This window comes from Amblyomma americanum, chromosome 10 (genome assembly GCF_052857255.1).
Source record: "Amblyomma americanum isolate KBUSLIRL-KWMA chromosome 10, ASM5285725v1, whole genome shotgun sequence".
Lineage (NCBI taxonomy): Eukaryota > Metazoa > Arthropoda > Arachnida > Ixodida > Ixodidae > Amblyomma > Amblyomma americanum.
The window spans coordinates 27,536,222-27,553,957 of record NC_135506.1 but is presented as its reverse complement, the minus strand read 5'-3'; the positions used below and the strand labels follow the sequence as shown (position 1 = coordinate 27,553,957).

The following is a 17,736-nucleotide window of genomic DNA, read 5'->3' as shown; positions in this document are numbered from 1 at the left end:
CAATTCTCGGTGCTTCTTTTGTTGTTGCTGCAAATATTGTGACCTTTTTGAAAAATGTCATTTGGTACGATTCTATGACCACATTTTGTAAAAAGCGTTGATGACCGAAGCGGCGGCCTTCTGGCAGAGCATCCGCCTCGCATTCGAGAGGTGCTGGGTTCGATCCCCAGTGCCGCCGGTTGCTACCAACCGGTTTTGTAATGGGTACAGGATTTCCCACGTCCTGGTGCTCGGCTCTTCTGTGGAGAAATGTTTGGGAAAATAGCCTTGGACCAAACAGTTGCTTTCAGTGCTTTATACGGTCTAATCCGGAATGTTAATTTGCTTCATCTTCCTGCAATTTATTTTCACCGCTGAGTAGGCTGTTCACTTATTTAACAGTTTTAAAGAACTTCTGGGTCTCCTTAAACATTACTTCACTGTTTCGTTTTTTCCGAAACACCGAAAAGTTCGCTAGACGGATGCTTCCAGTGCTCCCCGCACTGGCAGGACGAGCCACGCATTCCGCGCCATCCACCGCGTTTAGTAATTAATAATAATTGGTTTTCTGAGGAAAGGAAATGGCGCAGTATCTGTCTCATATATCGTTGGACACCTGAACCACGGCGTAAGGGAAGGAATTAAGGATGGAGTGAAAGAAGAATGGAAGAAAGGGGTGGCGTAGCGGAGAGCTCCGGAATAATTTCGACCACCTGGGGATCCTTAACGTGCACTGACATCGCACAGCACACGGGCGCCTCAGCGATTTTCCTCCATAAAAACGCAGCCGCCGCGGTCGCGTTCAAACCCGACAACTCCGGATCAGTAGTCGAGCGCACTAACCACTGAGCCACCGCGGCGGGTAATTATCCACCGCGTTTCCGCGAAAAAGTTTTAATTATTCGCGCTTGCTCGAATCATTTCGAAGCGTCGAGGTTTTTTTTTTTTTTTTTGGTTAACGAAAGCGTAAGTGATTAGAAACCTGGAGAGCATTTTCGAAGTACATTTGCGGCGCAAGGGAAGCTTTAAGAGAGAGCGAAAGAAGCAAGAGCACCTTGAACCCGTCTTCACAAAAAGCCTTACCAGGTACTATAACCACTTTCGTTACGTACAACGGTGCCGGCCCCGTAATTCCAGCACACTGTCCTGGAGCAATACGGGGGGCCCGCCTTTTTGGGTAGCAGTGCGGAATTATCTTCATTCCCGGCCGCGCACGCGAGAAGCGGTGCGACCGGCAGTCCCATTAGTTATTTCGAGGCAGCCACGAAGCCGCGAGAGAGCCTTGGTTCTGAACGCATTTGTCAAAACGAGGCTGCTCTTGCTGCTGGCTTAACCCTAGCGTGCCGTGACAAATCGTGCTGGAAGTAGACAGCGAGTTCGTTTCTTCGACTCGCCCAAGGAGGCTGGTGGCCTGAGATAAGCGGGCTATGCCGAGCCAAGCGTCTCTGCGTGGTTACATACGCTCCGATGTGTCGACCGGCGCGGGACAGTGGGTGTCGTTACTAATAAAATAACCATGTGGGCTAGTTGGTGTATTTCAGACATAACTTCACCAGCGAAAGCACGAGGCACCAGGAAAAGAAGAACACAGGACAGCGTTGTCCTGTGTCCTTTTACTGGCGTGTCGTGCTTTCGCTGGTGAAGATATGTCGCAAGGTAACCATGTGGGCCAGTTGGTGTATTTCAGACATAACTTCACCAGCGAAACCACGAGACACCAGGAAAAGAAAAACACAGGACAACGCTGGAATCTAGCGTTGTCCTGTGCTCTTCTTCTCCCGGTGTCTCGTGCTTTCGCTGGTGAAGTTATGTCGTTACTAATGTTAAACCGTTCCTGGGCCACGAGGACAGCGTACAATGCACTGTATAGATTACGTTACACATGTATGTACGCGCGTAGTTTTTGTACAGCCTTCCTGAGTTTTAATAATATAGCGCGAGCGTCGATGAAACTGCTGCTCAGCGCCTTGTAACGGCGATAAGCGTGCAACACGGTGAGAGTTCGCGCACGCTCACGAAGGGGAAGCGTCGTCTGCTACGCTGTTCCGATCACGAGGAACACGCCCTGCCACAATATCTGTTCAAAAAAACTGGTGGGCAATAGAGCACGTGTCCATGACTAAGATGTGACACTGAAACGTTGTTTTCCTCTTTGTTTTTTTTTTTTTTTCACATCACGGGAGGCAACGCCTGCGAAGCCGAGTTAAGATAAGAAAAAATAAAAGGAAGGAAATACAAGAGCACGTCGGAACCATTGCCTGGAATGGGAACCTTCTGATTTGAGCAGCTCTCTGCGAGGTTGGAACGGAATTAAAAGTGTGCCAACCAGCATTTAATCAGTCTTTCAGGGTATATCGGCTATAAAAAATGCATCGCAGCGTTCAAACGCCTTAGTGTCACATCTTAGTCATGCATATGTGCTCTGCTGCAAGCCGGTTTTTTGCTAACTGGTATTGTGGCAGGGCGGGTGACCTCGTTATCGGAACAACGTAGCAGACGATGCTCTCCCTTCGTGCGCCTGCGCGAACTCTTGCCTTGTTGCACGCCTTTCGCCGTTATAAGTTTGGTCGACGCTTGCGCTGTATTACTAAAAATCAGGAAGGCTGTACATACGATTAAGCGTGAAACATGGCTGATCTCTTGTTTGATGCCTTCTAGTCCATGGTGCCGATGTCGTCCATTCACAGCTTGAGTTGCGAATGAAAAGGGCGAAAAATTCGACAGTTGAGCACATAATTTCTTGAGTCGAATATTTTGTGCGGGACGGAAGTCTTTAAACCAGTTAGCTTGCAAGCGGTGCGACGAGCTGGTCTTCCGCGATACAGTGATTCAAGAAGCATCATGAAATGTATACATACAAAACTCATTCAATACTTTTACTGGTCACGAAACTTCACCGTAAGTTTGCAAAAGGGACAGCAGCGGCAGTTAGGGGCGCCAGCGACCGTCTAAAGGCAGCGGAGAGGCGCCGGGACTTGTGCTGAGCTGTAAACGCCGCAGTTGGCAACAATGCATGCTTACGTATAGGCAGACATAATTTCACCAGCTAAAGTAAGAGACATCAGGAGAAGAAGAACACAGGACAACGCTGGGCTAACAAATGAAGTTTAATAAAAAAAACAGCCAACCAAGGTCACCGGAACATGCATGCGTGTCAGACACACTAAAAACAACACATATGTGGTGATTCACCTAGAAGTAATGGATACACACTGCCAAAGCAGCAGTTTGGCCCAAGACCCTTTCCTCAAGCATCTCTCTCTAGGAGAGCCTAGCACCAGGTCGGATGAAATGTTCTTATTAAAAAAACAGATGGGCACCCCATGGCACTGGGGTTCGAACCCAGCACCTCCCGATTGCGAGGCGGATGCCCCACCACAAGGCCACGCTTATTCGGTTCTTAAAAAAAGGGCCACAAATGGGCTTCTACCGTGCGAGGCGGATTTAGGGTTGCTTGACGGCGGAACTTATCCCTGATCCGTCGAAGAAACGGTTTGGTCGAAGACCCTTTTCCCAAGCATCTCACCCTGGAAGATCCGAGTACTGGGCCGGGGGATATCTTGTACCCATTAGAAAACTGGTGTGTTCCCGTTGGCATTGGGGATCGAACCCAGCACCTCCCGAATGCGAGGGAGGTGTCCGAAATGCACCAACTAGCCCATATGGTTGCCTTGTTGCGTATAGGCTTTTTCACTGTTTGCAGCTTGAATTAGTGCACATGTGTTTTGCACTTTGCTCCAAATGCGCAGTAAGACGGCAGTATGAAATGTGCCAGTAGGAACGCTGATGGCACTTTCCAGTAGAAATATGGCTGCACGCAGAAAAATAAATTTTAAATAGACTATAACTGCCATTGTTGATAGCTATTTAAAAGTGAAAAACATTCGGGGCTTTTGCAGGAAATAGGTATTTTAGAGCGACTTCGTTAAAAACAAAATTTTCCCATAAATGTCGGCAGCATCAAACGGGTCCTATTTTTTCTGTGCGTGATGGCATGAAAAGCTGTATCTTCCTGCTCATTTAGCACGTTGTCAAGATTTCGCCAGCTGATTGTCGTACCGTCGATGGCACGCTTAACACAAACTCTCAATCACGTGCCTTCCGTTGAGACAACGTTAAGGTGGAAGCAGGCCCCCAGCTGTTTACAACCGCCGCAAACAAACCGTGCAGCACGGTCTCAGATCCAGCATCCAACGCTCAGCGGCTCCAACGTCAGTTCCGGAGGCGCGCTCGAGCGTTCCTTTTAAGCGTGCTGTCAGCGGCACGTCCGAGTTGAATTATAAACGTCACTGATAGCACTCAAATACGGCTCCTGAGAGCTGTATCGCACCTCTTCCACATACGCGCCGTTTCTAGAAAGAGGAGGAGAAACGTTCTGGAAAAATAATATCGTACACATGTATGCGACTGTGCTTACAGAAGCGTGTCGTACATGAGTCCATGCGGCGCCGTAGTGGCGCTGTCGACACTCGTGTAATGCTTGCCGTCTTTATACACTGGTACTACTGAAGCGATGTGTGTCGCATAATCTTAGCGATTGGTGCAATATCCGGCTCGAGTAACGCAACGCGTTGAGACCACAGTTTGTGTTTAGCTCGGGCGGGTGTTCACGGTAGCAAGAAAATGACATTTGCAATTGACCTGAAGTGCCCCAGCTTTTATGCAACGGCTCGCACTGTTTAAATTGACCGTGTAGGCAGTCGTCATCTTCAGCGGCAGGAACAGCAGCAGCCAGACTACGTCCACTGCAGGGCAAAAACCTTTCCCATCATCATCATCATCATCGTCATCATCATCATCAGCCTGACTACATCCACTGCAGATCAAAGACCTCTCCCTTGTCTCTCCATTTAACCCTCTCTATTGCCAGCTGCCCCCCCTATGCCTTTTAACTTCTTTATCTCATCCGGCCGCCTAACTTTCTGCCGCTCCCTGCTACGCTTACTTTCTCTTGGAATCCACTCCGTTACCCTTAAGGACCAGCCGTTGTCTTGCCTTCTCAGTACATGCCCTGCCCAAGCCCATTTCTTCCTCTTGATTTTGACTAGGATGTCATTAAGACGCGTTTTTTCTCACCCACTTTGCCCGCTTACGGTCTCTTAACGTTACACCTATCATTTTTCTTTCCATGGCTTGCTGCGTTGTCCTGAACTTAAGCTTAACCCTTTTTCGTTAGCCTCCACGTTTCTGCCCCGCAGGTGAATACTGATAAGATACAGCTGTTGTACATTTTTCTCTTGAGGGATATTGTTAAACTGCCATTCACGATCAGAGAGAATCTGACATATGCGCTCCACTCCATTCTTATCCTTCTAGTTATTTCCCTCTCATGATCTGGATCAGATGTCACTACCTGCCCTAAGTAGACGTATTCCTTTACCACTTCCAACACCTCGCTTCCAAATGTGCACTGCTGTTCCCTTTTTAGGCCGTTGAACATTAATTTGGTTTTCTGCATGTTCATTTTTAGACCCACCGTTTTGCTCTGCCTGTCTAAATCATTGATCATGCTTTGCAATTCATATCGTGAGTGACTCAGCGAGGCAACGTCACCAGCAAAGCGCAGATTATTTAGGTGTTCTCAATTTAGGTGTTCTCAATTTAGGCCTCGGAATACCTCTAGTAAACAGGTGGTGTAAACAGTCCTCTCCCATGTCTCTCCAATTAACCCAGTCTTCTGCCAGCTGCGCCCACCGTATGCCCGCAAATTTCTTAATTTCATCCGCCCACCTAACTTTCTGCCGCCCACTGCTACGCTTGCCTTCTCTTGTAATCCACTCCGTTACCCGCTAACTGCTTACTGTAAACAATTATATTTTCTTCATGCGTGCATCCGCAGCATATACACAAGCTTCCTTTTTTATTTCGCGCAATTACCATAAGAGAGTAATTTGAGTTCGCTGTATAATAAAGGAATCTTCGTGCAGAAACCGGAGAAGGCTCCTACTCTTATATAATGTTGCCAGTCAGCCCCTTGGAGAAATTCTCTTTCCTTTTCACCGTTAGTCCCTCTTCCTGTAAAATTGATGTCCTTGAAGCCCTTGTCCCTGCAGGTGGCGAACATCCACCTCTGCAGCAGGTCTGGAACACCTCGGGTAGGTGGTGGGTTGTGTGTCTTCTTGAGATTCCCATCGGCACGTGACCGAAGAGGCATTGGCCGCCCCGGCCTTTATCCTTCTACAAGATACCTCCCCTCATCTCTTTAGGTTATGAGGGAGGGAGCCAGTGCACGGAGGAAGGCGGGTTGTGTACTTCATTTTGTAGAGGAGGCTAAGATAGGAAGACCGGTGTGGGCGTGTAAAGGGAGCCTGGTGGGGAATGCATTAGTCTCTGGAACTTGGTGTGCTAGTCTACTTTTCTCTGCTCAGCGTTCTCAGCAACGTCTTGTGTGCAGTGTATCTCGGTGCGCATCTTTGTTTTCTTATTAAGACGAAGACCTTTAATGGCCCATACTTGCGACCATGACCTTGTCCGGTTTCAAGTCATGTCACACCGATGACGTCATCAACGCTGTGTCGATAAGAAAAGAAAAACCTTGTGCATGGCGGGATTCGAACCACCATACTTCCGTACCGCACCCCAACGTGCCAACGCCTGTGTTGTTCTCCTAGGGACACTTTATTTTTCGTTCTTTTTATGGTCCCCCAATAATTTTGTCCAGCCTGTTATACTGAGCGGCACGGTCAGGGGCACTTTATCTTCAGGCGAAAGCCTTTAATGGCTCATGCTCGCGTCCGTCCGTACGTTACGCTCTTCAAATCGATAAGCAAAAAATCTTTTCGCACAATGGAATTGGAACCACCGTCCTTCCGTTCCGCAGCCGAGCGTGCTAACGACTGCGCTACTTCCTGCCAACGCATATGTAATTCTCCTTGTCTAGGATGCCTGAGAGTGTTTGCAGAAAGGCGTCGAATCAGACTGATGCCTCCCAAACGCCCTCCAGTGTATCGAGCATTTGAGATTCACAAACAATTGTGTACTTAACCAGCATCATAACACCACACATCAGTGACACAAGCAGCAACACCGCTCTAAAGGCTTTCGCATCACCGCCCTTAACGTCAACAAAGTGCCCCCTTAAATTTTTGAGTGCATGTATCTCCTGATTTACACACACTGCCTTTGTCATTCTTTTCAGTTGTTTTACGGTGGCTAAAGAGTCATGCATAGATATGGGCTTCTCCTTTGACTCTGCATTATTTATGGCCTCCATAGCATCGCGGATGTCCTAAAGTTCCGTCAGTTCAGAGGCCACGTGGTCTGATAAGTATTCATGATTTACATTCAGCTCTCAATGTGTCGGGCTAGTGGCTGCTGTTCTACAAACCGAAAATGCTTCCTTGTAGGATATCAATAATTCATATCTGGTTGCAACCCACGCGGGTCTTAGGCTGCACGTATCAAATAAAACAGAATTTTAGCCCTGCCGTTCTGCCTATCTCCTGGGTCACGATGTGACCATAGACGCACAGCACCACATCCAATTTACTTGAAGATAACTCCGCGCTGGTACAGCTCACTATGTTTATAGACCTCGCGCTCTCCTGAAATATTAAAATCCTTGCTGAGCTTTTACTGACAGCTCAGCGATGTTAAACCGCTGTCCTTTCATTGTCATTTTCGCTTACTTAATTCCCATTGGCTCCGGACGCGGAATTGTGCACCACTCATACGGGTCACATAAGTAGCCATCATTGGCTCGTTCTGTGAAGGAGAAGTGCGCACTAACAAACTTCGCGGGTGTTAATTCTTCCCCTCTACGCGCAGGATTGCGTGCATCCTTGCTGTTTCCCTTCATTCGCAACGTCATATACACCGTCAGCTGTGTCGGAGACGCTCGTGCAGAAGGTCGGCTCAGATTGCAACGCCTCATGGCCATATTATGACCCTCAGCTATGTTTTCCACGTTTTTGTTGGGTTCTCGTCGTGTCGTCACTTCCTAGCGTGCGTCCATTTCGTGCTCATTAAGGCGAAAGCCTTTAATGGCTCACACTCCCGGTCGAGATCCTGTCCGTTCGTTACATAGCCAACCGGAAGTCACGACAACGGAAATGACGTCATACCGTCCGTCCGTCTGTCCGTTAAGCTCTTCAACTCGATAAGAAAAAAATCTTTGTGCACGATTCGATTCGAAGCACCATCCTTCCGGTCCGCAGCAGAGCTTGTTAACGATTAGACTACTTCCTTACTTTTTTTTCTTTATTGCCGTCTTTGACATTCAAAGTACGAAACTCAACAGATAAAACGCGTCAGCGAAGCTTTGACTGACACGCCATGTTAAAATTTCTTCAACTGTGCCAACCCGTCAAGTAGATCAATCCACTCTGGTGGTTCGGGCAGGGCCCGATACACTTCCTTGAAACGGACAACACCCTCTATGAAGTGATCACACACGGGTCGGACTTCATTATCTGCATGGTTGAACTGCATCCTCGTTTTCCATAAGCTGTGGAGGCCCAGGAGCATTATCAAATCGAATGAAATTCCGTTGGTGTTATGAACCGGCAAAAATCTTATACCGTGTGAACTTATGAGTAAATCCTTTTCTAGAGTTCTTTGAAGAACATCCCAGAAAAAAATTGGGTCCCAACAATCCAGAAACACGTGTTCTATTGTTTCAGGTTTCCTATACAGGTAACAATTAGTTGTCCAAGGGACGAATAGACCTTTATCTTGCATCCATGTTTTGACGGATAATGTGTTAGTATGCAGTTTAAAGAGAAAGGATTTGACTGATGGTAGTACTGGCATATTCTTAACTCTCTTGAGCACATCTTCTCCTGGGCATCCACGTTGTGGCGAACCGTAAATCGGTACAGGAAGCATTACGTCCACTAAATGCGAGTACAATTCTTTCCGCGTAACATTACTTAAGTATTCAGCAGAGAATCGAACATGCAGCATTCTATATGTGAGCACCACTTCACGCATGAACCCTCTAAGTGCACCACTCATAGTTTGACATGAGTATACAACAAATTCTGACAGGTGTCTACCTAGTCTAACTTGCACTACTGTGCGAAGGAACACATCATTTTGGTCACGGAGAAACATAAACCGTGGAACAAATATCTTTGCAATGAGAAATATATTGCAGACAGTGGCGCGCGAGAAAACAGACAATTGTCTCCCCTTCCACGCGCCAACCTTTTCCTTCGCCCTTGAAGTTTGGTCCTCCCTGTACAGATCAGGGTCCCGGTAAAAGTCAAGAGGCACACCAAGGTACGTTGTCGGTGTGGTGGACCAGGGTATTCTACTGTAATGGTCTGGTGTGGCTTCCAAACTGCCATGCCAAAAACCATAGCTTTTTTCCCAGTTTGTCAGGGCCCCCGTGCACTAACAAAATTTATGGACATTTGTTACCTCACAAATGCTTTCTCTATCGCAACAGAAAATAGCAATGTCATCGGCGTAAGCCAGAATTTTCACATGCGCTGACTGAAGCCCAAATCCCATTATGCGCTCGTTAGTTTGAATGGCTATGCAAAGCGGCTCGAGGTAAGCAGCGAATAACAGGGGCGACAACGGACATCCCTGTCTCACAGATGAGCGCACTTGCAGGGCTATCAGTCAGGTCTCCGTTCACAATGATCCGTGTTGTACAACTGGCATATGCCATCTTGACGCCGCCTGTTAATACGCTTCCTACGTTGGAATGGTCCAATATTGCGAACAGCACATCATGCGAAACACGGTCAAACGCTTTTGCGAGATCTAGTTGCATCATCGCAACTCGCTCAGCAAGTTCGTCACAACATTCCAGCACACTTCGGGCTACGTGTATGTTCGTGGCGATGCTTCGACCCTTTATACCACAGGTCTGATGTAGGCCGACCAGCATGGTTATCACACTTTGCAGTCTATTGGCCAGAACCTTCATGATCTTGTAGTCGACGTTAGTGAGGCTTATCGGGCGATAAGACCCCACTAGGAGGCGTTTTTCCGGTGACTCAGTTTTAGGAAAAAGAACAATGTGCGAAGTTGTAAAGGAGAGTGGTACACGGTTTTGCTCATAAGATTCGGCGATAACCTTGAGCAGAACATGAGCTATCATTGTTTTGAAAGTTCTATAAAAAGTTGCCCCCAGGCCATCAGGGCCAGGAGCCTTACCAGCTGGCAGAGCGTCTATTGCGTTCTCTATTTCTTTCACGGAAATCGGTTGTTCCAGGCGCGTTTTTACTTCGTTTTCGAGCTTTGGCATTAACGGCAGAAGTTGCGCTTGGAAACCACCTACAACATTGCGCGAATGGCCAAGAAGTTCTTTGAAATGATCGACAATGACGCGTTTGATAACTGTGCTGTCAGCCGAAATGTCGTTCCCGTTTCTTATTTCCCGTATTTCCTTGTGACGCGTGTACCGTTTCCCGTCCGATAACGCTCGCTTTGTTGGTGTTTCTTGGGCACACAGCTTCTCGGACCGAGAGCGAATAACTGCCGCACTGTACCTGTCTGCATCCAGTCTTTCTAAGTGAGTTTTGATGTCTCAATTTTTCACGGCACGTACCAGGTTGGACGCATTCTGTACCTGTAAGGAATTCAAGTTGCTCTCGAAGCTGCCTTTCGCTTCATTTCTCTTCATGCCGCAGTGCGCTGCTTCTTTCGACGGCTTTCATTTTAACTACCTGTTTAAATTCCTCCCATTCAACCCCAACGTTTATCGACTGCGTTAAGAGTACCTGCTTTAGCTTCTCTTCTACATATTTAACAAAGCCCTCATCCTTCAACAATTTTGCATTCAATTTCCAAAGGTCCCAGTTGAAGTGTTTTTTGTTTTCTTTTTTACCAAAGGCTGAAATGACGAGGCAGTGATCACTGAAAGACACTGGCCTAACCTCGTACGTTGTACATAGTGGCACAAGTTCAAGTGACACATACAGCCTATCTAATCGTGCATCGCTACTGCGTTGGAAATGGGTGTATTGAGGACGAGCACCACTTGTGAAAACGCTACCAATATCTTCCATGTTGTAGTCGTGAACTAGTGCGCTCAAGATTTCCGCACTTTTGTCTCGCACTGGCAAATATTTTACACGATCTACCACATGACACACACAGTTGAAATCATCTAACAACACTAGCACTTTTTCACAATCTAAGTACATCTGGAAACGTTCAAAGAACTCTTTTCTCTCCGACTCTACATTCGGAGCATATGCACCGATAACTCGGACGTTTAGGCCAAGATGCAGAAAGTCAACAAGCAGGAGGCGGACGCTTTGACAAGAAAAAAAGTGACTGCACCGTTATTCCGACATTATTTCGTATGAAAAGGGCACAGCCGCCTGAGGCGCCAACATAGTGGCACACGCAAACATAATAATAATAATAATAATAATAATTGGTTTTTGGGGAAAGGAAATGGCGCAGTATCTGTCTCATATATCGTTGGACACCTGAACCGCGCCGTAAGGTAAGGGATAAAGGAGGGAGTGAAAGAAGAAAGGAAGAACAGAGAGGTGCCGTAGTGGAGGGCTCCGGAATAATTTCGACCACCTGGGGATCTTTAACGTGCACTGACATCGCACAGCACACGGGCGCCTTAGCGTTTTTCCTCCATAAAAACGCAGCCGCCGCGGTCGGGTTCGAACCCGGGAACTCCGGATCAGTAGTCGAGCGCCCTAACCACTGAGCCACCGCGGCAAACATCAAAATGCAGACGGAAAGCGGACACCATACGATCTGTCGCTTCTTGGCTCTCAATTTTCGTTTCTTGAATGGCTATTACGTGTGGCTCATTTTCTAAGAAAAGGCGACTAAGCTGACACTGTCGCCTTCTTGCTCCGAGGCCTCGCACGTTTTAAGTCGCTACACGAAGTGCTTCTGAAAAATGAATCGCCATTTGGAAAGAAAAGGGACAATATCCCATAGTGTCTGCCCTCACACCAAGCACCGCGACTCCACAAACCCTAAAACGGGCTTAACAGGACAAAGCTACGGAGGCGGTTTCCCCGCCTGCCGTGAGTCGACCGGAATGTTTGGCCGCGGTTTAAAGTATCGCTCGCCTCATACCTGGCGTTTTAGGAGGAGGCTCGTCTCCATCTTTGAGGTCCTGCTGCGCCTCAATGCCTGCGCCGTCCTCATGTGAAAGCTTTCCGGCCATAAGGCTGGTTGCTGTCGGGGGAACGTCCATGGGCTCAGCACCAGGATGGGTGACACTCACTGTAGATTCCTCTCGCGCTGCAGCCTCATCTTTTCGTGCAACGTCCGCTTGTGCTGTAGGTCCCGCCGGCTGTCCAAGCGTTGCTCCATTAATGGGAAGTGCCACTAACTGTTCGGCTTGAGGAACAGTAAACGTAGACGCCTGCCCTACTAGAACACTCGCTTCTTTCGATGCATCCTCTGCATCTGCCTCATCCATGAGAAGTGATGACGTGTCCTCACTGTTCACGGGCCCTGCGACGCTGGCGTACGTCCGAGCGCACTGGCCCTCCTCATGGCCGAAGCGACGGCAAGCTCCGCACCGTGGAATCCGACAATCTCGCCGAATATGCCCAGTGCCGCGGCAGCGCTGGCAAAGGGGAGGCCTGCCTGACACGACCACAAGCGCCAGCTCTCCGGCTACGCTCACCTGGTGGGGCAGGTCATCCAGCTTCACGCCGGCGTTTAATTTAAGGGTCACCAGCCTCGTAGTTGAACCCTTGTCAGACACGCCTTGTGCGCGCCATCGCTCTCTTGAGACGTCGGTCACCTTCCCAAACGGCGCGAAGGCAAGCCGCACGTCTTCGTCCGGTACGCTGTGTAGCAGCCAGTGCACCTTCATTCGGACATCACGGTTGGCGGGGTCGATCACCAGGCATCGGGCACCCTTCATTTTGAGCTCGCCGACGTTTACAATCTTCTTCACAGCCTCAGCGTCCTTAAAGGTTACCGCCCACACATGGCTCATGCGATAAGCGCCTAGGGCGATAACTTCCGACAGGAGCGACAGCGCAGCGAGCGCATCTAGAAAATCTTCCACTCTGTAAGGGCGCACACTGATGTCCCCGTGCAGAAAAACAGTATTCAAAAGAAAACGCCCTGTTGGCAGACTAGGAAGTACGACCTGGTAATCGTTGCTAGATGCGAAATCTCTGTTTCCGCGGCCAGACATGGCCGCTGTAGACGCTCCGACGGAGCCAGTCATTACACGTCCTTCACGCTCGGTGGCCGGAAGTGGAATCAGACTACTTTCTTACGAGTATGTAGTTCTGCTTGTATATGACACTGGAGAGTATTTGCGGAAAGGCGTCGAATCAGACGAATGCCTCTCAAATGCCCTCCAGTGTCTCCAGTATTTAAGATACACAAACAATTGTGTGCTTAATTAACATCTTAACCACACATCAGGGACACAAGCATCAACACCGCGCTAAAGGCTTGCGCCTCACCGCACTTTAGGTGAACAAAATGCCCAGCTGAATTTTCTTATGTGTATATTGATTTGTCAATTTATCAGTGAGTTTCTGGCAATAGTCTTGCTTCTAGGTATTTTAGTTTACTGAAATGCTCTAAGGCAAGAAACTTTCACGGTTCAAAATGTGAAAACATAGCTTACTCGAACAGCCATAATCCCTTGTTACTATGCCTGTTGTTGGTATCCTTGTTTGACCGCGCTGAAAGGTACACAGCTGCGGTGGAGTATTATCGACCAGGGTTTGTTGAGGAGCACCAAAGCTCCTTTGGTTGAATAGAGTTGAATAGCGATTTCTTTCTTGCTACACCCGAACGTATGGCAATCCATCTCCTTCAGCGGATGAATGATTTAATGTCTTATACCTCAGATAATTAAATTTGAAACGTCACTACAGGAGAAGGTTCACGAAAGAATTGGGAGCAGATTGTTAAAGGGTACAGAAGCATTTATTGTTTTGACAGTACTTTTCTTTCTTGAGAAATAAAGGGTTACGCACTTGTGGCCAAAGTGACGTGCAGATGATGGAAACTTTGTAAGCTGCAAGTACCAAATGAGGTAATGGCATGGCGTGGTGTGGTCTGGTGTGGTACATGCGATGCCGTAGCCATGAAATCCGGGTTAATTTCTACCTCTTATGGTTCTTCAACTTCCACTGACATTATACAGCACATGGCAGTTTTTGCAGTTAGCCTCCGTCGATGATGCGGCCGTCGCGGCTGGCACTCGATCCCGCGACTTTGGGAGAAGTAGCTGAGCGCCAAAGTCACTAAGTCACCGCAGTTTGGGAATTACATAGAAACGCCAATTTTATACTGAGCAGTTTTCTCTCTCCTACTGTCATAATTTTCTTTCTTCCACTACACAACAGTAAAGTATAAAACATAATAAGGTTAGCTAAGTGATAAGAACAGAATGTTCAGCGTCTAGATGCACTCTCAATAAAATAAAGAAATCAACTACGAAAACTACTACAAAGTTTCATCAGAGTGCCGCTAGGAAAGTAGTGAGAACATAACGACCTCGACAAGCGCCATCTGCCATGCTTTTTAAATACCCAAAGAGTAACACTGATAAGCTAGTTTCAGAAAAATAGACTTAAAATCTGCTCCTATGGTCCATTTCCTTTTTCTGCACATAGTACGTATACCTCGGTTTCACGTGCTTCTGTATTAATGCAGTAGAAATGATGGTGCTAATACGGAGCTAGAGCTGTTAAGGTCGGAAGTTTTCTTGGAGTCCGTGGCCATTAACAGGTCAGGCTATTTAACCTGCAAAGCAGTGAACTTGAATCAGAATGATGAATAGAAATGCTCTGATCGCATGCAGCAGCTTTGTCTCACCGTATGCACATTAAGTCACAAGTTTGCATGAATGCTCGCAGGTGGTTAAGGAAAACCAAAGTCTGGCCAAGCCCTACAGAAGAGAGCGTCGACATTGATATGATAACCTTCGAAAAATTCTCACGCCATTCATATGTATTTGTTTGATTTATGGGGGTTTAACGTCCCAAAGAGAGTCAGGCTGTGAGGGACGCCTTAGAGAAGGGCTCCGAAAATTTCCACAACCTTGGGTGCCACTGACATCGCTGATTGCACAGGCCTCTAGAATATCGCCTTCATCGAAATTCGACCGCCACGACTGGGATCGAACCCGTGTCTTTCGGGTCAGAAGACGAGCACCGTGGCGGCCCATATGATTTTTGGCTATACTACTGACTTTGAGTAGATTACACCGTTTAGTGGCTTACTACCTGTGGCAGCGGCGAAGCTCGCTTCAGAGCATGATGTTTTATTTGATCGACAAAGGCTCAAATCGGCACCGCAATATGCAGCGGATTGCACAGTGTTCATTCATGTTCACTGGGTACTGAAAATACACACAAACCTTGGATAAGGTCCTTGCCGAAGTATGCAGACGTTCAAGATGAAGGGGCGAGAAACGGAGGCAGGTTTCTTGAGAAGAAAAGCTTTTGTTTATTCATCTTGTGAAGGAGCAACTTCATGCACACCCAGACGCATGTGTTCAAGATGAGAAGCCGTTGCAGAAGCAGTGACATCTGAGGCTCTGGTAAACAATGGACACCGCTTTACTATGATAAAAACTCGCGCACACAGACACGCATATTTAAGTAGATATGAACACCAAGAATGCGACCATAGGAGTCCTCGTATGTACAGTCTAACGAGAATTCTGTGGGGTTTGTATGAACACATGCAGGCACTCGACTCTTTTTTGACTAGTCTGCAGCGACACTTACGTAGACGACAACATGGCTACGAGCCCATTGAGCTAAACCGGAAGTTCGTTCCGACTTTGAAAAAGCAATGACTATGTTTTGAAAATTGCGCTCCCATTTGACTTGATCAAACCACCGGCACAACCAAGTTCGCCTGTGTAGTTTGAAATCCGGCAGCCTACGTCAATAATTTAATTTAGTTTGCTATTTGAGAACAATAAACCACGAAATTTCAAGGGCATTGGTGCTTGATTTTGACGGCCCTGTTGCAGGGTCAAATTTTTCTTTAACTACGGTATTTCTGAGAAAGCTGCATGGCTTTCTTTGTAGCCGTATGGTTGTGCTTGTGTGGAAACTAATGAGTAATTACTCTCATATTGAAATTCTACTCCCCCTCGGGACATTAGCCTAAGCATTGAACCACGTGAACTATGCATCATCGGCAAGAAATTAAGGGATGAGCAGACTTCAAGCTCCCAAAGTCGAAAATTTATGATAGCATAAGTAGTGATTTCAAAAACAAGCCACGGCTACCAGTTCCTGCACCTTAAGCTACGAGTTAAGTTCAAGCAGGACGGATAAGCTTTAAGGGTCAAGAGGTTCCACACTTAAGAACGGCACCAGTATCTTAGCAACAAAAAAAGTACGAACCTTGTCACGTACCGAAAACTTATCGCACTGACGTCCCAAGAGATCTTTCTCACTATCGCATCTATGGTGCATTCAGCCTCTTGGAAGAATTTTTTTCATGAACGTTTTAATAAATCGTTTTGTTGAAAGGTGGCGTGCCCTTTTGATTTGAGGACTCAGTGCTTCATATCAAGCTCTTCAGGCCGTCTAGCATACGAACAAAGCTCATAGGTCTGACTAGGAAAACGCATTCACTGATCAGCAACATTTACTGTGGTTACTCGTCTTTTACCGACATGCAACTGCTGATCTGAGTTCACAAGAATTCCTGGTAATCATCGGGGGGGCTGCAGGACTATTTCTTGAACGACCTTATGCTAGCGTGTGCGTCACCACGAAAGCAGGCGTCTTATACAAAATATAAGCATGCTTTAGTGCTGCTAAAACTGACAGTAATTTAGTCTATTTCACGCTTTGTTTCCGAGTAAGCAAAACCAGCTGGAGAAAGCCGCTCCCTTCTCGAAAGGCATAGCATAAATTTGTCACGACTGCAGCTTTTTTGAAGACGGACTTTACGTAGGCTATCCGTCGTGAGGCGAAAACAAAAAAGGGAATGCTAATTAGGTGTTCTCACAGGTGTGGAGCGCATGAGCTGACATTCTGGGGAGCGAACGAGCAGTCATTATGCAAGGCGCATTACGTCGAGACACGAAGGAAAACCAAGCTCTTCTTTTTTTAGCAGCGCGCTTCGTCATCTAGCTTCAACTCAACTCTTTTAATGAGCAACGTCGTGTACGAAAGCAGCTCAAGGACCATTAACTCGAAGCTGCTTGACAGCCATCTGCGTGACTCGGAATTTATATTGACTTGCCGGTCGTTGAGACAATGCTGGAAAGAATTCGTGTTGCGAACACTTTCACATGCAATTTTTTTTCTTGAGGGGATCATAAGAGTAAGATTCCTTGCGCAGCTCATTTGTAAGGTAGATTAAAAAAAGCCATCCAGGAGGGTACACAAGTCTATATAATGAAGAGGCGCTTTCGCACTAAGAGTGGCGCGTTGGAATGAACCTTGCCCTAGAAGCACGGGAGATCAGTCCAACGTTGGAAATGCGTTGGTAAAGGCTGGTTCTTTGTAGTATCGACATTTGCCAACATCTTTCTAACATTGGGCCTATGCTCTATAGTGCTGGGTAGTAATACCAGTTCAAGGTTTGAGCATAAACACCAAGCTATCATTTTACGCTGATCAAAGCCTAATGGCATTAAGGTAAAAAACATAAGAGGAAGTGCAACAATATGCGGAGAGCCATAACAAGACAAGCTCTCTCGGAGGCTCTTTTCTTTTTTTCTCACCAGGGGCGACAAAGTCGGCTCTGCGAAAAAGCTGACTCGGCCCTGGTCGATAAGACACCCGCCTGGTCTTGGCATAGGGCCGACTTTCCCTTTTTTGTGTCTTAAAAATATAATTTCAATACACACACGTGACTTTCTCTCCT

At 47.2% G+C, this 17,736-nt stretch overlaps 1 protein-coding gene and 1 long non-coding RNA gene across 2 annotated transcripts in view; one reads left to right on the top strand and one right to left on the bottom strand.

Annotated features, from left to right (window-relative positions):
- Window positions 1-17,736, top strand: part of LOC144106279 (uncharacterized) — a 46,059-nt gene that overhangs the window by 489 nt on the left and 27,834 nt on the right. The window lies entirely within an intron of this gene.
- LOC144107219 (uncharacterized) lies at window positions 11,966-13,102 on the bottom strand. Its single transcript, XM_077640225.1, has one exon. The coding sequence runs from the start codon at window positions 13,100-13,102 to the stop codon at window positions 11,966-11,968; it is 1,137 nt and encodes a 378-aa protein (XP_077496351.1).